At 41.0% G+C, this 24,345-nt stretch overlaps 1 protein-coding gene across 8 annotated transcripts in view; it reads left to right on the top strand.

Moving 5' to 3' along the window:
* Positions 1-24,345, top strand: part of HMGXB3 (HMG-box containing 3) — a 46,293-nt gene that overhangs the window by 1,620 nt on the left and 20,328 nt on the right. The window contains exons 2-11 of one of the 8 annotated variants that reach the window (XM_047092463.1): positions 1,474-1,612; positions 2,488-2,662; positions 6,209-6,706; positions 7,752-7,850; positions 13,794-13,925; positions 18,307-18,453; positions 18,550-18,725; positions 20,344-20,519; positions 20,660-20,757; positions 22,982-23,080. In XM_047092463.1, the coding sequence (XP_046948419.1) occupies positions 1,476-1,612; positions 2,488-2,662; positions 6,209-6,706; positions 7,752-7,850; positions 13,794-13,925; positions 18,307-18,453; positions 18,550-18,725; positions 20,344-20,519; positions 20,660-20,757; positions 22,982-23,080 (1,737 nt within the window). In that variant the 5' untranslated portion in view covers positions 1,474-1,475. Of the gene's footprint in view, positions 1-889; positions 1,613-2,487; positions 2,663-6,208; positions 6,707-7,751; positions 7,851-13,793; positions 13,926-18,306; positions 18,726-20,343; positions 20,520-20,659; positions 20,758-22,981; positions 23,081-24,345 lie in introns of all 8 variants that reach the window. The other 7 variants (XM_047092462.1, XM_047092459.1, XM_047092460.1 and 4 more) reach the window with 7 other exon arrangements.

The raw sequence follows: 24,345 nt of genomic DNA, 5'->3' as shown, positions 1-24,345 counted from the left end.
CGTTATACCTTAACCAGGTAACCTCGTCATTTGTTGAGTGAGGTTTAAATGAGATGTGAGTGGGCTTTGTAATACACAGATGTCTCCTGTGTTTTCTGCTCCGACTCCCTCCTCCCAGAAGCCTAAGTTCTCTTCTGACAGATTTTCAGGAGCAACAACAGTGTATCATTTCTGTCTCATAAAATTGAAGTGGTTTCTGGAAACCTTTCTCCCTCTAAGGATGGAGTCTTTTGGGTAAAACTCCTACTAAGAACGTGGCCACAGATATACTAGCTCTTGTGGCCACAAATATACTAGCTCTTCTTGAACTCGTCATTCAGGTTTTTTTGTGCCTTTCTTTTTCCAGCAAAATCTGTTCATAGATTTTCTGTTTCTTAGGCCGGACAGTAATGTTGGTCTGTCAGATTGCTGTTTAAACCTAAGCTGTCCAATACTCTAGCTATATATGTGGCTAATTTAAATTCATTACAGTTAAACAAAACCAAATTAATTTGGTTCCTCAATCATACTAGTCATATTTCAGGTGCTTAGTAGCCGTATTGGAGAGCACAGATACAGAACATTCCCATCATTTGCAGAAAGTGTATTGAACAGTGCTGGTTTAGAGGATTGCCAGTGGAGATGGGGAGCCGTGTAGTATAATGAAAGAAGGCTCAGAGAGTTGGCTTTTTCAGTTAAAAAAAAAAAAATCTGTTAAGTCCCTATTTGGGTGTGGTGGCCTTAGGCATGTCATGAAACCACAGATTATTAATCTTTACTAATGAACCCTTTATTTTGTGTAGCACTTGACTATTCTCAAATAGACTTACTTCTATGGTATCCTTTGAGCCTTATCACTGTAAATCTGTAGCAAAGGTGGATGAGACATCTTTCTTTTTATATGTGAAAGACTCGAACCTGAACTAGCTGAAGGACCTACCTGCTCAAAGTCACACAAGCTGGCAGAGTGTAAAGAAATCTATTACATACAGCCACTTACTGCGTGTCTGAGTGAATCATTGAAGCAGTTTGCTTAAGGTAATGAAACATGAGAGAGGGTCCAGAACTTCTGACTCCTGGCTAAGTATTCTTTTTACCTGTTACCATATGGAATTCTTATAATGTGGGGGCTATTCTTTGAGTTGAAGAATTATTACGTCCCATGAGTGATTACAAGCAAATGGGCTGTCTAAGCTAGTGATCCTAAATTTGCCTAGTCAAAGGAATCACCTGGGACACTTGTTAAGCATGCAGATTTCCATACCCTCTGGAGATTTCGGATTCTGAAAAGCTGAGGTGGAACCCTGGAATCTGTATGTTTGTTAAGTACTCCGCCCCCCCCCCCCCCCCCCCCAGTGCTTCCTAGGATCTGCTGAGTTTGGGAAATAACTGAACCTTAAGGGCCTGGCAGAGATAGGGGATCACTGGATCAAGTGCCTGCTGTCCTTTTTAGGATAGATTCTTGAAACTTGTTTGTGTTTGCCTTTGCTCTAGCCATGGATGCATCATATGATGGTACTGAGGTAACTGTCGTGATGGAGGAAATTGAGGAAGCCTACTGTTATACCTCTCCTGGGCCACCCAAGAAGAAGAAAAAGTATAAAATACATGGAGAAAAGGCCAAGAAACCCAGGTTAGCCAACACATTTAGGTAGCTGACATTTATAAACACAAGCTGCTTGGAAAACTGTGTTGAGGAAGACCTTGGGCTGTGTCCAGATTCTTTGAGAGTGCCATGTCTGTTATTGAACGGGTGTGGTGTTGTGGGGAGAAGGGGATGGGAAGTAGGAAGTGATACCAGCAATTGCCATTCCTGGCCAGATTATGATCATGTTTTCCTGTCACTGGAAATTGTACTATACAAATGGTGGAAGCTATGTACGAATGAACTGTGTTATTTATTATTGTAATTGTCGATACTGAAGCATTTAAAATCGGGCATTAATAAAAATACAGAATCATAAACAGTATCAACGATGTCTATAAAGACTATCCATACTGTAGCTCTAATCTCCCTCTTAACTAAACACTCCAAACTTCTTGCTGAAGTTACCAGTTTCAGGTTACTTTGGTAGTTCATTTACTTCCCTTTCTCAACTCTGGGGAGGTGCTGTTCACCAGTGAGATGGCCAGAGGCTGTGTAGAGGAGTAAAGCATGTGAGTGATAACCAGATTGCGATCAGTCCCCTAAGTAACCTTTCCCTGAGAGAGGAGTGACAGGGCACTTGTATATCTTTGCTCATACTGGCCTTTAAAGCCAGTCATTCCTGTAGAAAATGCGGTCCATTGAAAAGTGAATCAGACAAGCTTCTGCTTCCAGCTTTCTGGAGGGAGAAACCTGTACACCATCTGGGGCTGTTATTTAAATGTTTGTTTGCTTCAGTCCCTGTTTGGTTAAATCCTTTGAAATAAAAAGCTAGGTTTTTGCCTCTTTACTGTCAAACCCTAACACTGCAGTATTTACTGGTTGAATGAGGGAAAATCTGAAGAGGTCACTGCTTCCTTTAGGTCGGCTTACCTTCTCTACTATTACGACATCTACTTGAAAGTGCAGCAGGAGCTCCCCCACCTCCCTCAATCCGAGATCAATAAGAAGATTAGTGAAAGTTGGAGGCTCCTGAGTGTGGCTGAGAGGAGTTACTATCTGGAGAAAGCCAAACTAGAGAAAGAAGGTTTGGATCCTGTAAGTAATTTTGTTTTCCAGCTAATTTCTCCACTGGGTCAATGGTGAAGGCCTTGGGAAGACCAGCCTCCTATTCTCGTTTCCTTTTCTTGGGAAAACTTTGAGTCCGTTTAATCTTTTTTTAGTTTTTCTTTTTTAAGGTCTATTCATTTATTTTGAGAGAGAGAGCATGCATGTGCAAGGGAGGGGCTGGGGGGGGGGGCGGGAATGAATCCCAAGCAGACTTTGTGCTGTCAGCGCAGAGCTCAGCACAGGGCTCAGTCCCACGAACAGTGAGATCAAGACCTGAGCTGAAACCAAGAGTTGGATGCTTAACTGACTGAGCCACCCAGGTGCCCCAAGTTTTGTCTTCATGTAGTAGCTTGTATAGGCATTTCTCCTGCACAGTGTTCATGTTACTCATTGAACGTAATGAATATGTGTCGTGCTGGTTGCTATCAGTTATAACATAATCAGCAGGTGGGCTTGGCTTGCAGAGTTTAGAAGTAGATATAGCTGCGTTGTATAATGTCACATTCTTCTGTTACCCGCTGGTGGTTGTGCACTGTGCCAGAAGCAGAAATGCAAGGTTAAAGCTGAAGATGATGGAGGAGACTGAGGCTTGAATTAAAGAATACTCTAGAGTGCCTTCCAGTTTGTGCCTGTCAGCCATTGTGTATTTGTAGTTCATAGTAACAAAACACACTGGCAACTATTAATAGGGCTGGCTTATTTTTGTTTGTTTGTTTTTACTCTTTTTTAAGAGAAAGAGCTAGAGAGCACGAGTAGGTGAGAGGGGCAAAGGGAGAAAGAAAGAAAGGAAAGAGAAAATCTTAAGCAGGCTCAAAAGAAAAGAGAAAATCTTAAGCAAGCTCCATGCTCAGTGTGGAGCCCAATGTGGAGCTTGATCCCATGACCTATGCCAAAATTAGAGAGTCTGGATGTTCAACCAACTGAGCCACCCGGGTGCCCCAGGGCTGTTTTTTGTTCTGTTTTGTTTGTTTTTAACAAATTCCTGCAGGAAAAATATCCTTGTTACTGCAGGGTTAACCTTAACTCTTTTTTTCAGTTGAAACATTGTCTCTACTTTCTTTTTTGATAATATAGAGCAAAGGTTCTTCAGGAATGCAACAACTGTGTTACAGCAGAAGAGGTTGTGTTTTCCCTTAGTGGAGCCGTCTGCCAGTGCCATTTAGATTATGTTGTCCTTATTGGCTTGGCATTCCTCTTCTGGAAGAGTTTTGTGCTATCTACAGTCTTGGAGATACCACTTTGTGTCCCCTCCTTTAGATGATTTGTTTATAAATAATCTGGGAGACAATTCCTGTTGGAGATGGAAAGTGGAATTTAGGAATTAAGTGCATATACCCCTGTGGTTTCTCCATTATAAATCAGCAACCTTTTGCCCTGATACGAGAAAATTTTCCCTATTCCCAGAGTGATAATAGCATTTAAAGGTAGACAGTAATATAGGTCCTTATTAAGACTTTAAAAAAAATTTGTTTTTAAATGTTTGTTTATTTATTTTGAGAGAGAGAGAGATGGAGAGCGAGCAGGGCAGAGCCACCGAGAGAAGGAGACAGAGAATCCGAAGCAGGTTCTGCACTGTCAGGGCAGAGCCCAACGTGGGGCTCAAACTCACGAACTGTGAGATCATGACCTGAGCTGAAATCAAGAGTTGGACTGAGCCATCCAGGCACCCCTTGTCCTTATTAACACTTAAAATTTTTTTTTTTTTTTAAGTAAATCATCTGCAGTATCCACATGGAATTTTATATATTTATCGTCATCTCTGCCACTACTGCCAAGAACATGAATAGATTATCTCTGATATTAACTAGCTGTGACCTTGGAAGAATCACTTAATCTTTGAGTCTTAGTTTCCTCATTTATAAAGTGGGGAGTAATAGTAACTGCTTACAGTGTTTAAAATAGATAACATAAAGCATCTAGCTGAGTCCTTGGCACACACTGCCTTGGTCAATAAATATCACTCTTTACTAGGTTAAGTGTCCAGTGGCCACATAATAAGAAAAGGTGGTATTTCATGAGCATCTGAACGTGCAAGACTGGGGAAGGCTTTAGGTGCTGTGTTTGAACTCTCCCATGTTGCCTGGTGTGAAGGTGAGACCCTCCTGCCTGCATACTTTGAAAGCCTGTCAGAGACTTTGTGGCAGCTCGGCGTCTCGGCAGCCCTTCCAGTGTCTTGCCAAGTGGCAAGACCCGTGGTTCCAGCGTCATTCAGGCCGGCCTGGTTTCTCTGTGCTCGGATTTGTTGATTAAGGCCAGATCATTCTTTGCATTTGCTACCACTTAATCTTGTTCTCCTGACCTGTCTGCTTCAAAGGGTGACTTGAGAATGTCATTTCTCCATTATCTCTCCAGTAAAGGCTCCATAAAGGATTTGGCCTGTCTGCTTTTATGTTTCATCTGAGTGCTTCTTTTAACTTTCATCTCTGAGTGCTTCCTTTGTACCTTAAGTAGTCTCATCGACTTCTTGCTTTTGATTTATTTAAGGATCCTTTTGTAATGGACTTAGTGTTCCTTTTAAAAGATGCATCTGAAATTATTTCCATTTAATTTCAGTTCTCACTTAACTGTTGACTTTGAACTTTTCTGTTTTACTTATTGGGTAACTTTCAGTTTAATTTGAAAAAAGAAAACAAAAGCACCTTTTTCTTGGGTACCAATTAGCCATGAAGGGTTGTGCTTTTAATACCTGGTTTCCTTTCTCCTTAGAAGAGCTGGCTTAGAGTCCTAGCTTTATTACTTTCTAATTTTGTATTTTAAGAAAATTTACCTCCCTAAGTTTTGGTAGGAATAATAATAGTACCCAACTTAATAGTGTTGTTTTTAAGGTCGGGAAAGTGTTTTCTAAACTTTAAGATCCTAGTCAGTGTTCATATTTCTATCTGGCCCACTCCCCCACCCCCACCAGTATATTCAGGTCCTTGTCAGATATCCCCATCCATACACACTTTGTCTCATGATGTGATCGGTTCATCTTTGTAAGTCTGGGAGAAACCAGTGTTATCAGAATCCTTGCTTGCTGCCTTGAGTTCCAGTTTGACCTGTTGACTTGTATTTTAGGCTTTTTGGGATTTTACTGAACATTGTACATTCTCATGTTTCCATCTTCTGCCACTTTGGAATCCTAAAGTACCAGAGCTGAGAAGAACTCATAAATAGCTAAATTCAGCTTCTTCATTTTATAGATGGGGCAGCAAGACCTAAAAAGTGGAAAGTATTTGCTCAAAACTATGCAGATCTGGGATTCCAGCTCACAGTTTCAAATGCCAAGATCAGTGCCCTTTCAGAGTCTGATCTATTTTATCTGTCTGTCTCCTGTGTGACTGAGCAAGTAAGCTACATTGGTGAAACTGTGATTCAGATGAGGGTGACATTGCTGTTGACGGAGGCTGACCCTAACTAAGTCTTGGGGTCAAGAGAGGAGTCTTTCTGGTACCCTTTTACAGGGGGGAAAAAAATCATCATACATGTATGTCCATGCGGTCTCATGCCATTTATCTCTGCTTGTCTTCCCCTTCCTGGCTTACTCATCCTCAGAACTCTAAGCTCTCTGCACTGACTGCTGTGGTTCCGGACATCCCAGGTTTCCGCAAGATCCTCCCCCGCTCAGATTACATCATCATCCCCAAGAGCAGCCTACAGGAGGATCGGAACTGCCCTCAGCTAGAGCTTTGTGTGGCCCAGAACCAGATATCCCCTAAAGGGCCATCTCTTGTGTCCAGTGCTGCCCCGGAGGCAGTGCCCAGCCATGCAGGCATGGCAGAGCAGTGCCTGGCTGTGGAGGCCCTAGCTGAGGAGGTGGGAGCCCTTGCCCAGCCAGGTGCTGTACAAGAGATCGCTACCTCAGAGATCCTCAGCCAGGATGTGCTCCTGGAGGAGGCTTCCCTGGAGGTAGGAGAGAGCCACCAACCGTACCAGACAAGCCTGGTGATTGAAGAGACCTTAGTGAACGGCTCACCAGACCTCCCCACCGGAAGCCTGGCTGTGCCCCACCCGCAGGTTGGGGAGAGCATGTCAGTGGTAACTGTCATGAGGGTAAGTGACTTTGGTACTGATGTCTCTATTGCTTTATCTGAAATTCCTCCAAAGGCAGCAAGTGCCGTGCAGTGGTAATTAAGAGTACTGGTGTGGACTTCTAGTAGGACTACAGTCCTCTTGAACCTTTTTGCCCCCGGGCTTACTCTAAAGTTCTCTTCAGTTTCTTAGGCACTCTTACCAACTCCTCTTGCCCATGATAGCTAGGGTTTTCTTCACATGAGATAGTCCAGAGGTACATTAACAGCATTTAAATGATATGGGCTATCCATGAATCGAAGCCAGGATCTGTCAAGCTGTTAGGATTTTATGTTCCCTGAAGATTGTTTTGGCAAACACAATAGTACCTTGAACTGTTGAGGAGAGTTTTCAGATGGTCTTCCTGGGCATAGAGTGTGTAGGAAAAAGGAAGCTCTACTTAAGGCCAGATCGATGGGACTTACAGTTAAGAGGAGTCTCTCCAGTGGCATAAGTGTCATGCCCAGCTGAGGGGAAAGAGCAGCTTCAGTGATCCCACTGCGTGGCTCCCCTCTATTACCCTGGGTAGTGTTGCATCCTTAGAGAGTAGGAGTTCTGCTTAGGCTGAGAGGAATGTAGGATGGCCTACATGTATGAGAGGAGAGCAGGTACCCCCTTGCGGAGGAATCTATGGTAGGCCTAAGTCCATTTTGTTTGTTGCCTCCCTGCTATTTATGATAATGAAGCATGCCACCTGCCTGCTTAAGGCAGATTGATAGGGTGTTAAGAACATGTGACAGGGTCAGAAGAGTTGGATTCTTTCACTAAGTGCTTATGTGATTTTAGGAATCCTAAGTCTGTTAGAACCTCAGTTTTCTCATCTGTGAAATGAGGATAGCACATTCTCTGCAGTAACAGTTTTCTCTTTATTCTAAATTAAAGTTTTGAGATGATCATAGATTCGTTTTTTTGGGCAAGCACATTGTTGTTATTGGACTTGATCAGTCTTCCAGTGTTGTGGGTGGCCCTGGGTGTTTGTTCTTTATTCCATCTCAGTAAAACCGTCCTTCTCTCCGTGTGCCCACAGGATCCCAGTGAGAGTAGCTCCTCTGCGCCAGCCACGCAGTTCATCATGTTGCCTCTTCCTGCCTACTCAGTTGTGGAGAACCCCACCTCCATCAAACTGGTCAGTGTGTGGGGAGCTGATGGAGATTAGGGCTCTGTAAGAATTCTCTTCCAGGTAGTTTTGTAAAAGCCCTAGTAACGTTAAGACAGTAGTACCACTGGCAAACTCAAATTATCTGGTCCAGGTATTTACTGGGCAGAGGGGTATGGGGAGGGTCTGTGAATGGGGTGCTGCAGGACCCTTGAACTCCTCAAGTTACATACGAACTTTTCTTCTTAAGAGCATTTACCTAGGATAGGTTCAGTACCTCTTTCCAAATTCTCAGAAGCATACATGATATAGAAAAATTGAGGGGCCACTGATCTGATTCAATCTTATTACTGTACCGATTAGAAAAAAGGGCCAGAGAAGAGAAAGGACTTGTTCTCCTAAGTATTCAGAACCACTGGGCTGCAAAACAAGCCAGAACCAGGACCCTAGTCTTTTGATTCTCAGTTAATGTTATTTTCCATCACATACTGCAGCATATGGGCTGAGATTTATCCCTAAATATTTCATGTTTTTTTATGCAATTGTAATGTTATTCCAAAGCTTTTTTCTTTTTTTTTTTTTTTTAAAGTTTACCTATTTATTTTGAGAGAGACAGCGAGAGTGAGGGAGGAGCAAAGAGAAGGAGAGAGAGAATCCCAAGCAGGCTCTGTGCTGTCAGCACAGAGCCCAACGTGGGGTTCAAGCTCACAAAACTGCAAGATCATGACCTGAGCCGAAATCAAGAGTCAGACACTTAACTGACTGAGCCACCCAGGCACCCCAAAACTGTTTTCAGTATCTGATTGTTCACTACTGGTATATGATAATATAATTGATTTTTTTTGTATATTAAATTTGTATTTTGCAATTTTGTTAAACTCATGTTTCCTGGTAGCCTTTTTGTAGTTTCTGTTGCATTTTCTACATAGATGATCATGTTGTCTGTGAATAAGGACAGTTTTATTTCCTCCTTTCTGATCTGGATTCCTTATTTCTTATCACCCTGTCTAGGACCTCCAGTACAATTGAATAGAAATGGTGAGAGCAGATATCTTTGTCTTTGTTCCTTGTCTTAGGAGGAAAGCATTCAGTCTTTCACCACTAGGTGTAATATTAGTTATAGGTTTTTCAAAGATACCCTAATCAAATTTAAGAAGTTCTCTTATATTCCTAATTTGCTGGGAGCTTTTATCAGGAATGGATGTTGGATTGTGTCAGATGTTTTTCCTATGTTTGTTGAGATGGTTGTAGGAATTTTCTTTTTTAGTTTGTTAACGTGGTTAATTTCATTGTTTTTCAAATGTTAAGCCAACCCTACATTCCTGGAATAAACCCCACTTGGCACTGAGGTGTTATTCTTCCAGCATATCGTTGGATTTGTTTTGCTGAAGTTTTGCGCAGAAATTTTGTGTCTATATTCATGAAGGATGTTGGTCTCTAATTTTCTTGTATATTGCTTATCTGGCTTTAGTATCAGGGTAATGCTTACCTAATAGAGCTAGGAAGTACTTTTTTCTCTTCATTTTTCTGGAAGAGTGTGTATAGTATTGGCATTATTTCTTCTTTAAACATTTGGTAATTGCTGGTGAAGTCATTCTGGACCTGGAGACTTCTTTGTGAGAAGATTTTTAACTGCAAGTCCAATTTTTAAAATATGTATAGGACTATTTCGATTATTTTTTTAAATGTTTGTTTATTTTGATAGCGCGTCCATGAGTGGGGAAGAGGGGCAGAGAGAGAGAGGAAGAGAGAGAATCCCAAATAGGCCCCATGCTCAGTGCAGAGTCTGATTTGGGCTCTGAGGTCGTGACCTGAGCGGAAATCAAGAGTCGGATGCTCACCCGACTGAGCCACCCAGGCACCCCTAAATTATCTGTTTTTGAGTGAGCTTTGGTAGTTCGTCTTTCAGGGAATTTGTTCATCTCATATAAGTTGTGAAATTTATTGATGTAAAATTGTTCGAAACATTCCTTTATTGTTTTTTTTTAAACTGTGGTAAAGTAGGCATAACATAAAATTTATTTTATCCATTTTTAAGGGTATAATTCGGTATCATTAAGTATATTGACATTGTTGTGGAGTCATTACCAGTATCTATTTCCAGAAGTTTCATCATCCCAAACAGAAACCTTGTACCTATTAAACTATAACTCTCCTTTCTTCCCTCCTGCGACCCCTGGTAACCTCTATTTTACTTTCTGTCTCTGAATTTGCATGGTTTAGGTACCTCATATAATTGGAGTCATGCAAATATTGTCCTCATGGTCTGTCCTTTTTTCACTTAGCATAATGTTGTCAAGGTTCACCTATCTTGTACCATGTATCAGAATTTCATTCCTTTTTATGGCTGAATGATATTCCATTGTGTGTATATGCTATATTTTCTTTATCCATTCTTAAACGTTGATGGACAGCTAGTGTGTTTTCACCTTTCGGCTGTTGTGAATATTGCTCCTATGAACTTTAGTGGATAAGTGTCTGCTTGAGTCCTTGATTTCAGTTGTTTTGGATATATACCTAAGAGTGGAATTGCTGGATCATGTGGTAATTCTGTGTTTAAAATGCTGAAGAATGCTTATCCTTCTAATATCTATAGATTCTACTGCTTTTACTTCTCTCATCGCTGGTAGCAGAAATTTGGGTCTCTCTCTCTCTCTCTCTCTGCCCTGCCCCCCCCCCCCAAGCCTGACTAGAGGTTATCAATTTTACTGACCTTCAAAGAACCAGCTTTTAGTTTCATTGATTTTCTCTCTTGTTTTTTCTATGTTCTGTTTCACTGATTTTTGCCCAGGTCTTTATTATCTTTCTTCTTACTTTGGGCTTCATTTATTCTTTTCTAGTTTCTTAAGATAGAAGCTGAGGTCATTGATTTTGAGACCTTTTTTTTCTAATATAGGTGCTTAGTGCTATAAGTTTCCCTCTAAGCATTACTTTAGTGGCATTCCACAAATTTTGATATACTTTCATTTTCATTTTGTTCAAAATACTTCTAACTTATTCTTTGACCCAGAAGTTACTTAAAAGTTTTTTTAATGTTTATTTTTGAGACAGAGACAGAGCATGAGCGGGGGAGGGGCAGAGAAAGGGCGACACAGAATCTGAAGCAGGCTCCAGGCTCCGAGCTGTCAACACAGAGCCCGATGCGGGGCTCGAACTCGCCAACTGCGAGATCATGACCTGAGCCGAAGTCAGACGCTCAACCGACTGAGCGACCCAGGTGCCCTGACCCAGAAGTTATTTAAAAGTATATTATTTGCTTTCCAAATATTTGGGAGTTTTCAGATATCTTGTCTTTTATTGATTTCTGATTTAATTCCATTATAGTCAGAACTTTGTAGTTTGTAAGACCTGAATCCTTTTAAATTTATTGAGACTTATTTTATGGCCCAGGTTATGGTTTGTCTTGATATATGTTCTGTGTGCACTTGAAAAGAATGCGTATTTTGCTTTTGAGTGGAATATTATACACAGATTAGGTCACGTTGATTGATAGTATTCAACTCTTACATCCTTAATGATTTTCTGTTGCCTTGTTTTATCAGTTATTAAGAAAAGACATCCACCTATCACTATAAATAGTATTTATTTCTTTTTCCATCTTTATTAATTTTTGTGTCATATGTTGACTCTTTTATTAAGTACTTAAACCTTTAGGATTGTTATGTCTTCTTGGTAAATTGACCCCTTCATCATTATGAAATGACCTTCTTTATCTCTGGCAATATTGTCTGCTATGAAATTTACTTTTTTTTAATGTTTATTTATTTTGAGAGAGAGAGAGAGTGTGTGTGTGTGTGTGCACACATGAGCAGTGGTGGGTAGGGAGGAAGAGGGGGAGGGAGAGAATCCCAAGCAGGCCCCACACTGTCAGCGTGAAGCCCGACAGAGGGCTCGATCTCAGGAACCATGGGGTCATGACCTGAGCTGAAATCAAGAGTCAGATGCTTAACTGAGCCACCCAGATGCCTTGTCAGTCTGAAATTTGAATATTGAGCTTTCTTTGCATTGTTGTTATTAGCAAGTTTTATCTTTTTCCAGCATTTTACTTTTAACCTATTTATCTTTGTGTTTAAAGTACCCTTTTTTTGCAGCAGTATATAGTTTGGCTCTAAGAGCAAGACTTTATGACAACCTTCTATTTTTTAATTGTGGTATTTGGGCCATATACATTTAATGTGATTAATTATATGTTTAAGTTTAAATTTGTCATTTTACTGTTTTTTTTATTCTGTTTTATTTTGCTTTATTTTGAATTGGATATTTTTGATGAATCCATTTTATCTCCTTTATTGGCTTACTAGCCGTTAACTTTGTATTAGTTATTATGGTGGCTTTTTAGGATTAATATTGTACATTTTAACTTATCACGGTCTATCTTCTAAAACCTTAGATAAGCAATATATTTTTAGATGAGAAAGTTGTATCTTAAACAGGAACAACCCTTGCAATCCAATTCAAAGGCCTGAGCCTTTGCTCTCCTGGAAATTGTTATTCTCTCATAATTTAATAAGTGTCAGCCAGACTCTTCCAAAAAAGCTTTTATAGATAATACTTAAGAATGAAACACCAGCCTTGAAAACTAACATTTTTTTCCTAAAGTTCTTTCTATAAGCTGCTGTTTAGGAGTCTTTCCAGGTTCATGGGAATTTATTTATAGAACTGACCTAACTTAAATTTTTACTCTGCTTTCTGGTGGTATTCAGAATGAATATTCTGTATGGAGCCACAGTCGGAGTGAAGATCAGAGAAGTTTTATATCCCAGTAATAATAATTTCTCACAAACCTATAGAATCTTCTACAGTTTACTGAGCGACATGTTTCCTTATTTCTTACCTCATTTGTTTTTCAAGAGATATCCATGAAATAGGAAGAATAGGAAGGGCAGGTGATTTTACAGAAGAGGGGATAAGGTGACTTACCCCCAGGTCATCCCGTGTGTCAGTAGTGGAGTTGGAACTTGAAACCCGGTCTCTTTCCCTCTTACCACACTACTTCACCCTCAACCTTGACTTGCTACTATTAGAATCACCTTTTCCCTAGGCATTCTGGCACAGGTAGCCTAGTGGCAGCTTGGTGTTTCTCCAAGGGAGGTTTTTGCTTTTTGGCCAGGCTAGGAAAAATGGGATTAATATCTGAGTAAATATCTGTAAGACACAACAAATCTGACAGGAAAATGTCTCCTTTGCGGCATTAATCAAGAAATGGAGCTTGGCTAATTTCTATTTGTAGCCGAAAATAAAAACCCATTGTAATCATTCTGTTCAAAGGGAAATCATTGGAGATGGTGAGAGCCAGTAGCTGAATATATTCGTATGCCGATAATTAAATTCAGTTGCATATCAAAGGACTTGATTTCTGTTGGAATTCCCTTTTTTTTTTTAAGTGGCCATACTCTATTTTTATATCTCTGAACCCTAAGTCCTAGGTTCTCTGATTTTTAACTAACAGGAATGAAGAGGAAGCAAATTCTTCGAAGTATTTAGGGCTGTAGTGTGCAGCCACGTGCGTGGAAGGAATCTAAGACCAAGAATCAAAGACCTCTGGGTTCTAAGTCTAGGTGTGCCCTAGATTCACTATACAACTTGAGGTAAAGCATTTAACTGCTCTGAACCTCAGTAGTTACAAATACCTACTTCATAGAATTGCTGAAAGCGTTAAATGAGATACTGGTAAAGCATTCAGCGCTGTGTGGTGCTTCATTAATTAGTAGCAGTTATTGCTGTGTCTATTCTTCTGATACCTTTGTAATCCTAGGCAGCTGTCTTTCCTCATTTGAACCCAGTTTCTTCATTTCTCAAAAGTGTACTAATTGTATCTTAGGGCCTTTCCAATTCTGACCTTTTAAGATACCACGAATTGGCTATTCTTCTACAAACTGGTATCCTCCTGGCAGTTTTGTGCTTACAATGATCTTCAGGATCTGAGAGGGCTTGCACTGTGGTGTTGATTCTGACCCACTCTTTTCCTTACAGACCACTACATACACCCGCCGGGGCCATGGGACATGCACCAGCCCAGGTTGCTCCTTTACCTATGTCACCAGGCACAAACCACCTAAGTGCCCTATCTGTGGTAACTTCCTAGGAGGGAAGTGGATCCCAAAGGTAAGGTCCATTGGCCATTGCTGCTTTGGAAACCCCATAAAGTAGGCTCCCTGTTCCCCTTTAGAGCAAAGGACTTAAAAAATGAATATTTGTTTTTACTTTCTGACTATATAAGTAAGTCATTTTCATAAAATGTCATCCATAATCTTACACCATCCAAAGAAAAGTCATTAACATTTTGTTGTATCTTCTTCTAGTCTTTTTTCTGTGAATACACAGGTTCTGTAGCTTGACCTTTTTTTTTTTTTTACTTCACATATCATGCCATTAAATATTCAAGACCATTATCTTTAATTGCTTTATAACTTCCTATGAATGACTACACTATGTCAGTTTATTCATTTCCTGTTAAATTTTTAACAATCCACCCTCCACACTGACTGCTTAGTTACTCAGATGCGTAGCTCACATCTGCTCACTTTTTAGCTCAAAGTCCTTTCAGTATCCTATAGCTGCTATTAAAAGTAGAGGTCCTTAACCACATATCTAGGTCTTTCATAGTTAACTCTCCAAATGTATACTTCTGTCTCTGTTTCTAAGTAATTAATGCTTGATAAATAAATGAGCATCAGAGCTGTGCCCCTGTGAAGTTCAGTTCAACACATTGCTTTGTTACTTGTTTTATACTTCACATTGACTATATAAATCATACATAACTTGTCACATTTTTGTATGAGACTGTAAATTGTTTAGGGTCAAAAGAACTAGAATCGTCCAGGATGGGATATAGAGGAGATGGTCTTGAAGGATCAGTGGAATTTGGGTAGGTAGAAAAGGAAAGAGAGAGCATTGTTTTTGTGACAATAACTTAGGCTAGGTTTGTGTTTGTTAGGTGTCTAGCTCAGCAGGGTCCACGTTTATCTGTATAGAGAAAACTTCTATAGTGCCATACCTTTTAAGTTCCTTGGGGGCAGTTTCCATAGAACATCTCTGAAAAATACTGGGATGGTGACTTTTGCCCTCTGGCTGAATGTTGGGAGTTCAGGGCATCACTAATTCCAGGAGACAGAATAAGTTAATACTTAAAAATACACTTCTGGGGGTGCCTGGCTGGCTCATTTGGGAGAGCATGAGACTCTTGATCTCGGGGTCGTGAGTTTGAGCCCTACATTGGGTGTGGAGACTATGTATGTATGTGCATACGTACGTAAATACATAAGTAAACGCATAAATACATAAACTTCTAAAGGGAAAGAAAGAAAGAGGTATTTGATCTCTGTACCGGATTCCTGGCACTGAGTTCCTAAAACCGTAGAAATTTCCAGAGTGTTAGGAGAGAGAAGAGTGTCTTTGGGAGGATAAGAAAAAAAAGTACACTTCTGGAGTCTGCTTTTCTCCGTTTGAACTTCTGTCTCTCAAGGATTTTAGCTATATAATCTTGGGCAAGTCATTTTATGTCTATTCTTGATTTGGTTTTTCTTTCATTTGTAAATGGAAATGAACAATAGTGCCTACCTCATTAGGGTTTTTGGATGGATCAAATGAGATTATCCCTGTAAAGTGGATGGTGCATTCCTAGTATAGATTAAATCCTCAGCAAGAGGTCACTGCTATCATTATTGGCAGTAATAGAATTACAGTCTCTATTACTGCTTTTTACACTATCAGTTCTCAGGGCAGGAAGGGCCCAGTGCTTGTGTGTTTCAGATTTTGTTGAGTTTCTTGTGCTCACCATCTGTCTTGTGCTGCTGTGCAGCCATTCAGTTTCCTCCCATCCTAATTATCCTTCCCAAAATGTACTTCCTCATCTGCAGTAGGGAGATTGAATAGGGTAGTTGGACTCCTCCTTGACCCTTCTTCACAGATGCACAGCAGGTTTGTCACATGACCTTATTTCTGATGCTTTTTTATGGAAGAGTCTAAGTCATTCTGTAGCCTTGTCTCCTTCAGGTTCTCTTTTTACTTTGGCTTTCTTTTTTTCTTTTTCATTTATGTCTTTTTCCCTCCTTTGATTGAAATAACTTGAGCCATGGTTCTCTTTCTGAGAGCAAATTCACGTTGTGAAATCAAATTTTTTTTATTAGCTACTTGTCCCCCATCTTTAAAAAAAAAATTTTTTTTAATGGTTATTTTTGAGAGAGAGAGACAGAGACAGAGTGTGAGCAGGGGAGGAGCAGAGAGAAAGGGAGACTCAGAATCTGAAGCAGGTTTCAGGCTCTGAACCATCAGTACAGAGCCTGATGCAGGGCTCAAACCCACGAACTGTGAGACCATGACCTGAGTCGAAGTTGGACGCTTAACCGATTGAGCCACCCAGACGCCCGTAGGTACTTATCCCCCATCTTGATTTGTTAAGTCAGATTCTTTTCTCCAGAGGTTTTTATAGAATTGCCATGTAAAGAGTAAATACTATGATTTCAGAATTTCATAGGATCAGAGTGAGTGAGTGTAAGAAGAAAAAGGGTAACATTTTAGCATCAGTGCACTTGGAATTTTAGGGAAAAAAGTGACTTTGGTTATCAGGCAGTTCAATTTTCAAGTCTCTAGTTGAGGAAAGATAGATTCAAGAGAAGTGACTTGTTAAGTTCATGTAGCTAATTATGTCAGTGCTTTTCCACTAAATCACACTTCTCAGGCATTGCTATGCTGTTTAGCTGCAGAATTTTAAGATTTCTGGAGTTCTGATTTTTGAAGCTGCAAGTATAAATAGTTTCTAAAAGCTCCAAATGTGTTCATGCCTGTCAGGAAATGACTCACCTTTTCTTGTATTGTTCCAGAGTTTCATACTGGCAAAATTAGCCCAAGAAACGTTTGGCACAGTTCCCAATGAGTTGGATGGAACAAAAGATAGTATATAAAGCTCTGTAGCCCAAGGCCTCACTCCTTTGGCTCTCTGATGGTGGTAATTGAGGTCTCTGAGCAGGCAACTGGTGGTATTTACCTTCTATCTTGAAAGAAAGTGAAATCTCAAAAGGGTAGGCTGAGTTAAGGAAATGTGAGCTCATTAGCTAGTTATTTTGCTCTGATTCCTTAAATTATTCAGTCTCCCTGAAGAGAATTTTTATCTGCAACAGCCTACTTAGTGGGCAGTGTTTTGCTCAGAGATTTCATTGCAGAGATTTAGCTTGTCTCCTGTTTTTCTACCAACTTTTCCCTCTCCAGCAGTCAGTAAGCTCAGTGCAGTTTACTAGGAATTTTTCTCTGTATTTAACTTGTCTTCACGGACTTATTAAAGTCTAATAAGTCTAATAAAGTCACACTTATTGTGTGTTAGAATCGGAGAATGCTTTACAGGAGATTTCTTAGGTCATCTATGTTGGTTCTTAACCAGAGGCAGTGTGCTGCCCAGGCCCCTTTGGAAGTGAAGGGGTTTTGGTAGTCTGTGACTGGGAGAGAATACTAAACGGTAATAACATCAGCCACAGATGCTAGACTTCTGCAGCATGCAGGAGAATCCTGCACCATGAATTGAGCCCCCCGAAAGACTGTTGTACTGCTGTTGACGAATGGTGAGAGGCCGACCCTCTTGTTTCATGGTAGCAAAGTGAGAGTTCAGGTGAAGGTTGTCTGAGGTGACATAAGTCATTAGATGTGGAGCACAACCTAGATAGAACCCAGCTTCTATGTTTATATCTCTTCATTTATAGCACTTTTCACTATTCACATGGAGTTAAAAGAACCTTCCTGAGACAACCGCGGTTTTAAAAAAATTGCTTGTGTATGTAGGTAAATGTATGTGTATGTACGTACGTGTGTGTATAAATAATAGTATATTTCCACAGCATAAAAGCTAAGGCACCAAGGAATTTTTAAAGTAGGCTGACCTGAAATAGTGGCTGGGATTTATAGTGAGTTTGAATATTTTCTAGTAAGTAATTAATATACGTATGAGTTAATTTGACTGAGGGAGAAGTTTGTGGCGTGTGTGTAAGCCAGCCTTAAGACTCACCTGAAAGAATCTGGGACAAAAGATAGAGTTTTCCCTAACAGAATTGGAATTTTTGAGTCTCATCACGTGAGATGTGACTGCATTGGGATAAAGGGAACACCAAGATAAAGAGCTTGGGACTTCTGGGCCCAAATATGGCAACATATCAGCTTCTTTCTAGACTTAGAGAAGCAGGCTTTGAACAAAGGTCAGGTTCAAAATGCCAGCTTCATTTGCTGAAACCTAAAGAGGCTATCAATGAGAAATTTGTTAGAACAGCTGTATGCTAACCTGGGTGTTGAATACTGTAGTGAAGGGGACCTGAAGTCTGAAGACTTGGATTCTGGCCAGCTTTGTCTTGACACCTGACATTAGCCTGTTCCTGCCTCTGGGTCTCAGTTTCCTAGTCTGTTTCCCATACATTGTTGTTGTGAGGAGCAAACGAGAAAAGATTTGTGATGTGTTGTCCACTGTAAAATGCCAGATGCCTACAGGCATTCTTATTTTTTTTAGGAAAAGCCAGCCAAAGTCAAAGTGGAATTGGCTCCTGGTGTCTCCTCCAAAGGTTCGGTGGTTAAAAGAAATCAGCAGCCTGTCACCACTGAGCAAAACTCCTCTAAGGAAAATGCCTCCAAACTGACTCTGGAGAACTCAGAAGCTGTAAGCCAGCTCCTAAGTGTAGCTCCTCCGAGAGAAGTGGGTGAGGAGAATGAGTGGGAGGAAGTGATCATCTCAGATGCCCATGTTTTGGTCAAGGAAGCTCCTGGGAATCGTGGTACGGCAGCCACGAAGACGCCGGTGGTCAAGAACGGTGTGCCGCCTGAGGTCTCTCTGGGGACAACTGAGAATGACAGTCCAGGACCAGACATACCACCACCAGCTGAGAGGACCAGCACCTCCAGTCCTCTCCCTGCTCCCAAAAAGCCTGCAGGGTAAATGTGTTTATATGTTATAGGATTGTTTTTAGAATAGCAGGTTGGGAAATGTTCCTTGTTTTGTTTTATGTCGTTATTAGCATTACTGAGAGAGGCAGCAGAGCCCAATTAATGTTTCCTATTTTAGAGATATGGAAACTAAGGCCCAGAGCCACAGAATGATTTGCCTTTCCTCTTACACTCTGCTGTCTGTGCGTTGCTGGCACATTCCTGTGCATCCCTTCTTGTCATTTTCCCAGAAGCACTTGCTAGGATCCTGTTGGTACAGGCTGAGGCCAGTGTTAGAAGCTAGTATCCAATCCTGGATAGTAGATTTGGAAAGAGAAGCCTTATCAAGGTATAGAAAGATTCTTGTCCTGGTGATCAGAGAATTCAGTTCTGGTTGTAATCTGTCTCTGACTTCTGTTTGACCTTGCTCATAGTCACCTCATGCCCGTTCTTTCCTCTGAAAAATCTTGAGTTGGGTATTAGAAAAATCTAATCCTTAATGGCTGACCTCATAGACTTTAGATTGTGTGTGAAGCATGCATAGCCCAGTGCATTGCAGATAGGAGGTGGTCCATAAATATGGGCTATTTTTCCTCCCCATGCCCTCCCTAAAGGCTTGACTGCATTTTTCATGTGGCCCCTTCCCAGAGGCAGTTGTGGTCTTGTAACTAAAGGCCCTTATTTGTTTATATTAGTGGTTCTCAATGGGGAGCAGTTTGCCCCCAGGGGACATTGTGGCAATGTTTAGAGACATTTTTGGTTGTTAACAACTGTGGGGGAGAAGGGTGCTGCAGGCATCTAGTTGGTAGAGGCCAGAGATACTGCTAAACATTCACAGGACAGGCTCCTACAAAGAATTACCCAGCCCAAAATGTCGATAGTGCCAAGGCTTAGAAATTCTGGTTTCTATTATTTGATTTAAAATTGTTTATTGTTGAATAGGAGATATATTCACATGATTCAAACTCAAAGGGTATAAGGAATATACACTGAAAAAAATCTCTTCTAGCCTATCCTTAAGTCATCCATTTCCATTTTCCAGACAATCCGTTTTCTCAAATTTCTGTTTTCAGAGATAATTTTAGACATATACTACAAATATGTGTATGTGTATATATATTTTTTCCTACCTTTTTTTATACAAATGGTATTATAACTTATGTATCTCTACATCTTGCCTGTTTTTATTTATAGTATACTTTGGGATGGTTCTGTATCTTTAGAGCATGAAGCTGTGTAGTGTCGACTGTTCGTTTTAGGCAAACGTGTCACTTGACAAGAGCCTTCTGTGATGCAGGCTCTGTGCTCAGCATTGGAGCTGCAAGAAAATGTGGATTTTGTTCTGCGGGTGTTTTAGCCTCCCTCATCTGGGAGACTGATATACTTTAAATACTAATTAGAGGCAGATCAGATATTATAACTACACTAGCTGTTTGTATTCCTCACAGTGGGCGCTATTTTGTATTTATCTTCGTAATGACCCCTGAAATAATCTACCCTGAGTTTACTACACTATCCCTCTGCTAAAATGCTATTTGGAGATTGTGCTTTGGTTTCTTCCACTTGGTCCAGAATTTTTAGGTTTCCCTTCTTTTTTTTTTTTTTTTTTCTTTTTTTTTTTCTCCAGAGTTGACCCGCTCACCCCTGGGCTCAGAGCCCCTGAGCTTAAGGGCAAAGCTCGGGGCAAGCCCTCATTACTGGCTGCGGCAAGACCCATGAGAGCAATTCTCCCAGCCCCATCTAATGTGGGCCGAGGCAACAGCATGGGACTGTCCAGGGCCAGGCAGGCCTTTCCCCTGAGTGGTAAGGGCTGGGACAAACCCGGGAGCGGGGAGCTGTCAGATAGGAAGGGGACAGCAGTGGGGTTGTTGAGAATGGAGATGAGAGAATGAGGGGGACTCTGAATGCATTTAAGTCACCAGTTTGACTTCTGATTGTCTCAGATAAAACCCCCTCTGTGAGGACTTGTGGCCTGAAGCCAAGCACGCTGAAGCAGCTGGGCCAGCCAATCCAACAGTCATCACACAGCAGCGAAGTGAAGGTAAGACCCATTCTCCAGAGGTAGGGCATCCTGGGGGCAGGCCTGCTGGTCCGAGAACAGGGCTTCTATTTAGTGTCTCAGAGCCATAGGCAGAAGCCTATTACATTGGAAAGTGACCTCTGGAATGAAGTTGAGCATGAATGAGTTACTTATTTTTACTTACTTTTTTTCTTATTATAAAATGAATGCACGTTTAAACTTTTGACTTGGAAATAATTTTTTTAAGTTTATTTTGTGAGAGAGTGTGCAGAAGGGATAGAAAGAGAAGGACAGAGAGAGAGGGGGAGAGAGAGAATCCCAAGCAGGCTCTGCACCCTCAGCAAGGAGTCCGATGTAAGGCTCTAACTCATGAACTGTGAGATCACGACCTGAGTTGAAGTTGGATACTTAACCCACTGAGCCACCCAGGCGTCCCTTAATTTAGAAACAATTTAAAATTTAGGAAAATAATTGCAAGAGTGAAGACAGTACAAAGTACCCATGTACTTTTCACTCATAGTTGCTTATTGGTAAGGTATCACCCATTTTGCTTCATCATTTGTGCTCATGTATGTTTCAAAAGTACATGTAATTTAACGGAAAGTTACATGGCCTTTTGCTTCTTAATACTTCAATGTGCATTTTCTAAGAATAAGGATATTCTGTTACTGACTGAAACATTGATACAATACTTCAGTCTGTCATTTGTATTCCAGTTTCGACAATTTTACCCAGTTATGTTCTTTATAGCATTTTTGCACTCCAGTACAGCGTTCATTGTAGGATTAGATACTGCATTTAGTTGTCTTGTTTTTTTTAGCCTCTTGAAAAAATGAACGCACGGTTGTTGTAGAAAATACAGAGAATTCAGTAAGGCAGAAAGAAAGTCAGTCTCTTGTAATCCTGCCACCCAGAACTAACTACTATTGGCATTCTGTGCCCATTCAGCCTCTGAGGCTTTTCCTAGGTTTGTGGGCATTTTTTTAATATAATTTTTTAAAACCAAAAATCATGGCTCTTCACGTTCTAGTTTGTAGCCGGTACAGTCCATTCATATTAATGATAGAGGTTTTTTTTTTTGGTTTTTTATCCATATGTGACCAGAATAGTTACTATCAAAATTCCCTAAATCAGCATTTTTTTACTAGACCTCTTTTTTTGGGCCATGACCCTCAATAACACATTTTTACATGACAGCCCAGTAAACATCCATACCTGTATACATGAAAAGAATAAGGAAGCTATGCCCTTACTATATGTGGTTATTTTGGTATTTTCCATTTTGCAAATGGAAATGGTTTCAACTCATTAAATTAATTTCATGACCTGTCAGTGGATTTTGTGGCCTGTAGTTCAAAAACCCTGTTATACCAAAATGGAATAGGAAACTCGGGCTGCCTTCTCCCTTGCAGGGTGCTCTGCCAGGCAACTCCCTTTGTTCCACATTTGCCCCAAATAGAGTATCAACTGGCTTTTATTTTGAAGGCTGATCTGTCACCCAGATGTGGTGTCAGCACTGGATGCATGTGTGATTTAGATCTAGAAGGATCTAGTCTGCTTTTCTGCTTTGTAGATTTCCAGCCTTTAAAGTCCCTTTACTTGGGTAAACTCCCAGTCTTCTCTGTAAATAGTTTCCTTTTGACTGGTAACATTGGGTATTTGTTAAAAGTTGCAAGTCCTTTTGCTAGTCTTAGGCCGGTTAAGTTACATGAAATTTTATGTTCTGAATATCAACTTAAATTCGGTATTACAGAATAATTACTAATGCTGTCTTCATCTTTTTTTTCTTTAATAGTATAGAACATTTGAAAAGTTCATAGATAGTGGTGAAAGGGGAAAAAGTCACGATCTTCCTCTCAACCTGTGACATTTTAGTGAGCAATCTTTTCGAGTTCTTTCTATGCCAGCATTATTCAACCACATATTTGTGTGGTATATGACTATTATAAGTTTTTCTCACTTGGTAGCAGTTGTAAATCTGATTCACAGTGTTTCTAGTATGCAGTGTTAGAAGCTGCACAGAAGAATGTGGCAACCCTGGACTTGAAAGTGACAACCCTGGACTTGAAAGTGACATTTAAACTTTTGGCGGGCTGGTGACTGCTGACTAGCATCCTAGAGCTCACATGGAGTGTGGCTCTACAAAGTCCCTGGGAAACTGTTTCCTCAAGCTCTTTCAGGACACAGGCCCTCGGGAGTGTGAGGTTTTATAGAAAAGCACTAAATCACTGGTTCTGATCCACAGCTAACAAATGGCCCGGGCAGTCGGACGTCACAAGTAAAAGTTGTAGAAGTCAAGCCTGATCTGTTTCCTCCATACAAGTACAGCTGCACTGTAACGCTGGTAAGTGTGGCCAGGTGATGGGTTGACAAGGACATGGGTTTTGGTTTTAGGTGGAGGGCAAGTAGAAGTCTGAGGGAGGTGGGGAGTGGTAGTTAGGAGTGAGAGTAGGGTCAGGGATAGATCATTGGTTCTGAAGATCCCTTCACTGATCCAGATGGTAGCCGCTGGGTGAATTAGCTAGGTGTTTTGCAGGCGAGATCTATAGCGTGTAGGCCAGCTGAGACCTGGATGCTTCTTGGAGTAATTGGACATGAGAATCCAGTCCAGCTGTAGCATTCAACAGTCTTTGGACCTTTTAGCCTCAAAAGTCTGTTATCCACTGGTAAGTGTGAGAAAGGTCTATTTTTCCCCCTTAAAATAGAGTCACAGTCAGTACTGGCCTCTTAAAGGATTTGAGAAGTGCTTTGGTAAAGCATCTTTGTTTAGCCTCGCATTTCCCACAAACCTTTTCCCTCCCCACCCACCTTTTATTTTTATCCTTATTTACTTATTTTATATATCTTTTTAAAAAAAAATTTTTTTTTAACGTTTATTTATTTTTGAGACAGAGAGACAAAGCATGAAAGGGGGAGGGTCAGAGAGAGGGAGACACAGAATCCGAAACAGGCTCCAGGCTCTGAGCTGTCAGCACAGAGCCCGAAGCAGGGCTCGAATTCACGGACCGCGAGACCATGACCGGAGCCGAAGTCGGCCGCTTAACCGACTGAGCCACCCAGGCGCCCCTTATATATCTTTTAATGTTTGTTTGTTTTTGAGAGAGACAGAGCAGGAGTGGGGGAGGGGCAGAGAGAGGGAGGGATAGAGAATCCCAAGCAGGCTCCAGGCTCTGAGCTGTCAGCACAGCGCCGCAGGGGCTCGAACTCACGGACTGCGAGATCATGACCTGAGCCCGAAGTTGGACACCTAACCATCTGAGCGACCCAGGCACCTCATCACCTTTTATTTTTAACACAGCATATATTAACATCCCAATAAACATCCCAGTAAACAAACAGTGGGACTCTGGGGTCGTCCTTTTACAGGGGAAGCCACATGGAGCAGTGGAATAAGCACTCAAAGGACTTAGTCCCAAAGTGGTTCTGGCTCTGCTGCCAGCATGCACATGACTTGGGGCAAGCAGGCATCTTTGCTTCTCTGGTCCTCAGTTTTCACCGTCTGTAAAATGCTGCATCAGTTTAGATATCATGTTGGGGCTCTTTTTTTGCTTCTAGCATTCTCTAATTTTATTGATCCTTAGATACTGATTAGCCAGGTAACTTTTGGCA

The sequence above is a fragment of the Lynx rufus genome, unplaced genomic scaffold (genome assembly GCF_022079265.1).
Source record: "Lynx rufus isolate CCGP_SWC_20201006 ecotype Redwood Valley unplaced genomic scaffold, mLynRuf1.p SCAF_1, whole genome shotgun sequence".
NCBI lineage: Eukaryota > Metazoa > Chordata > Mammalia > Carnivora > Felidae > Lynx > Lynx rufus.
This window is presented reverse-complemented; position numbering and strand designations above follow the sequence as displayed.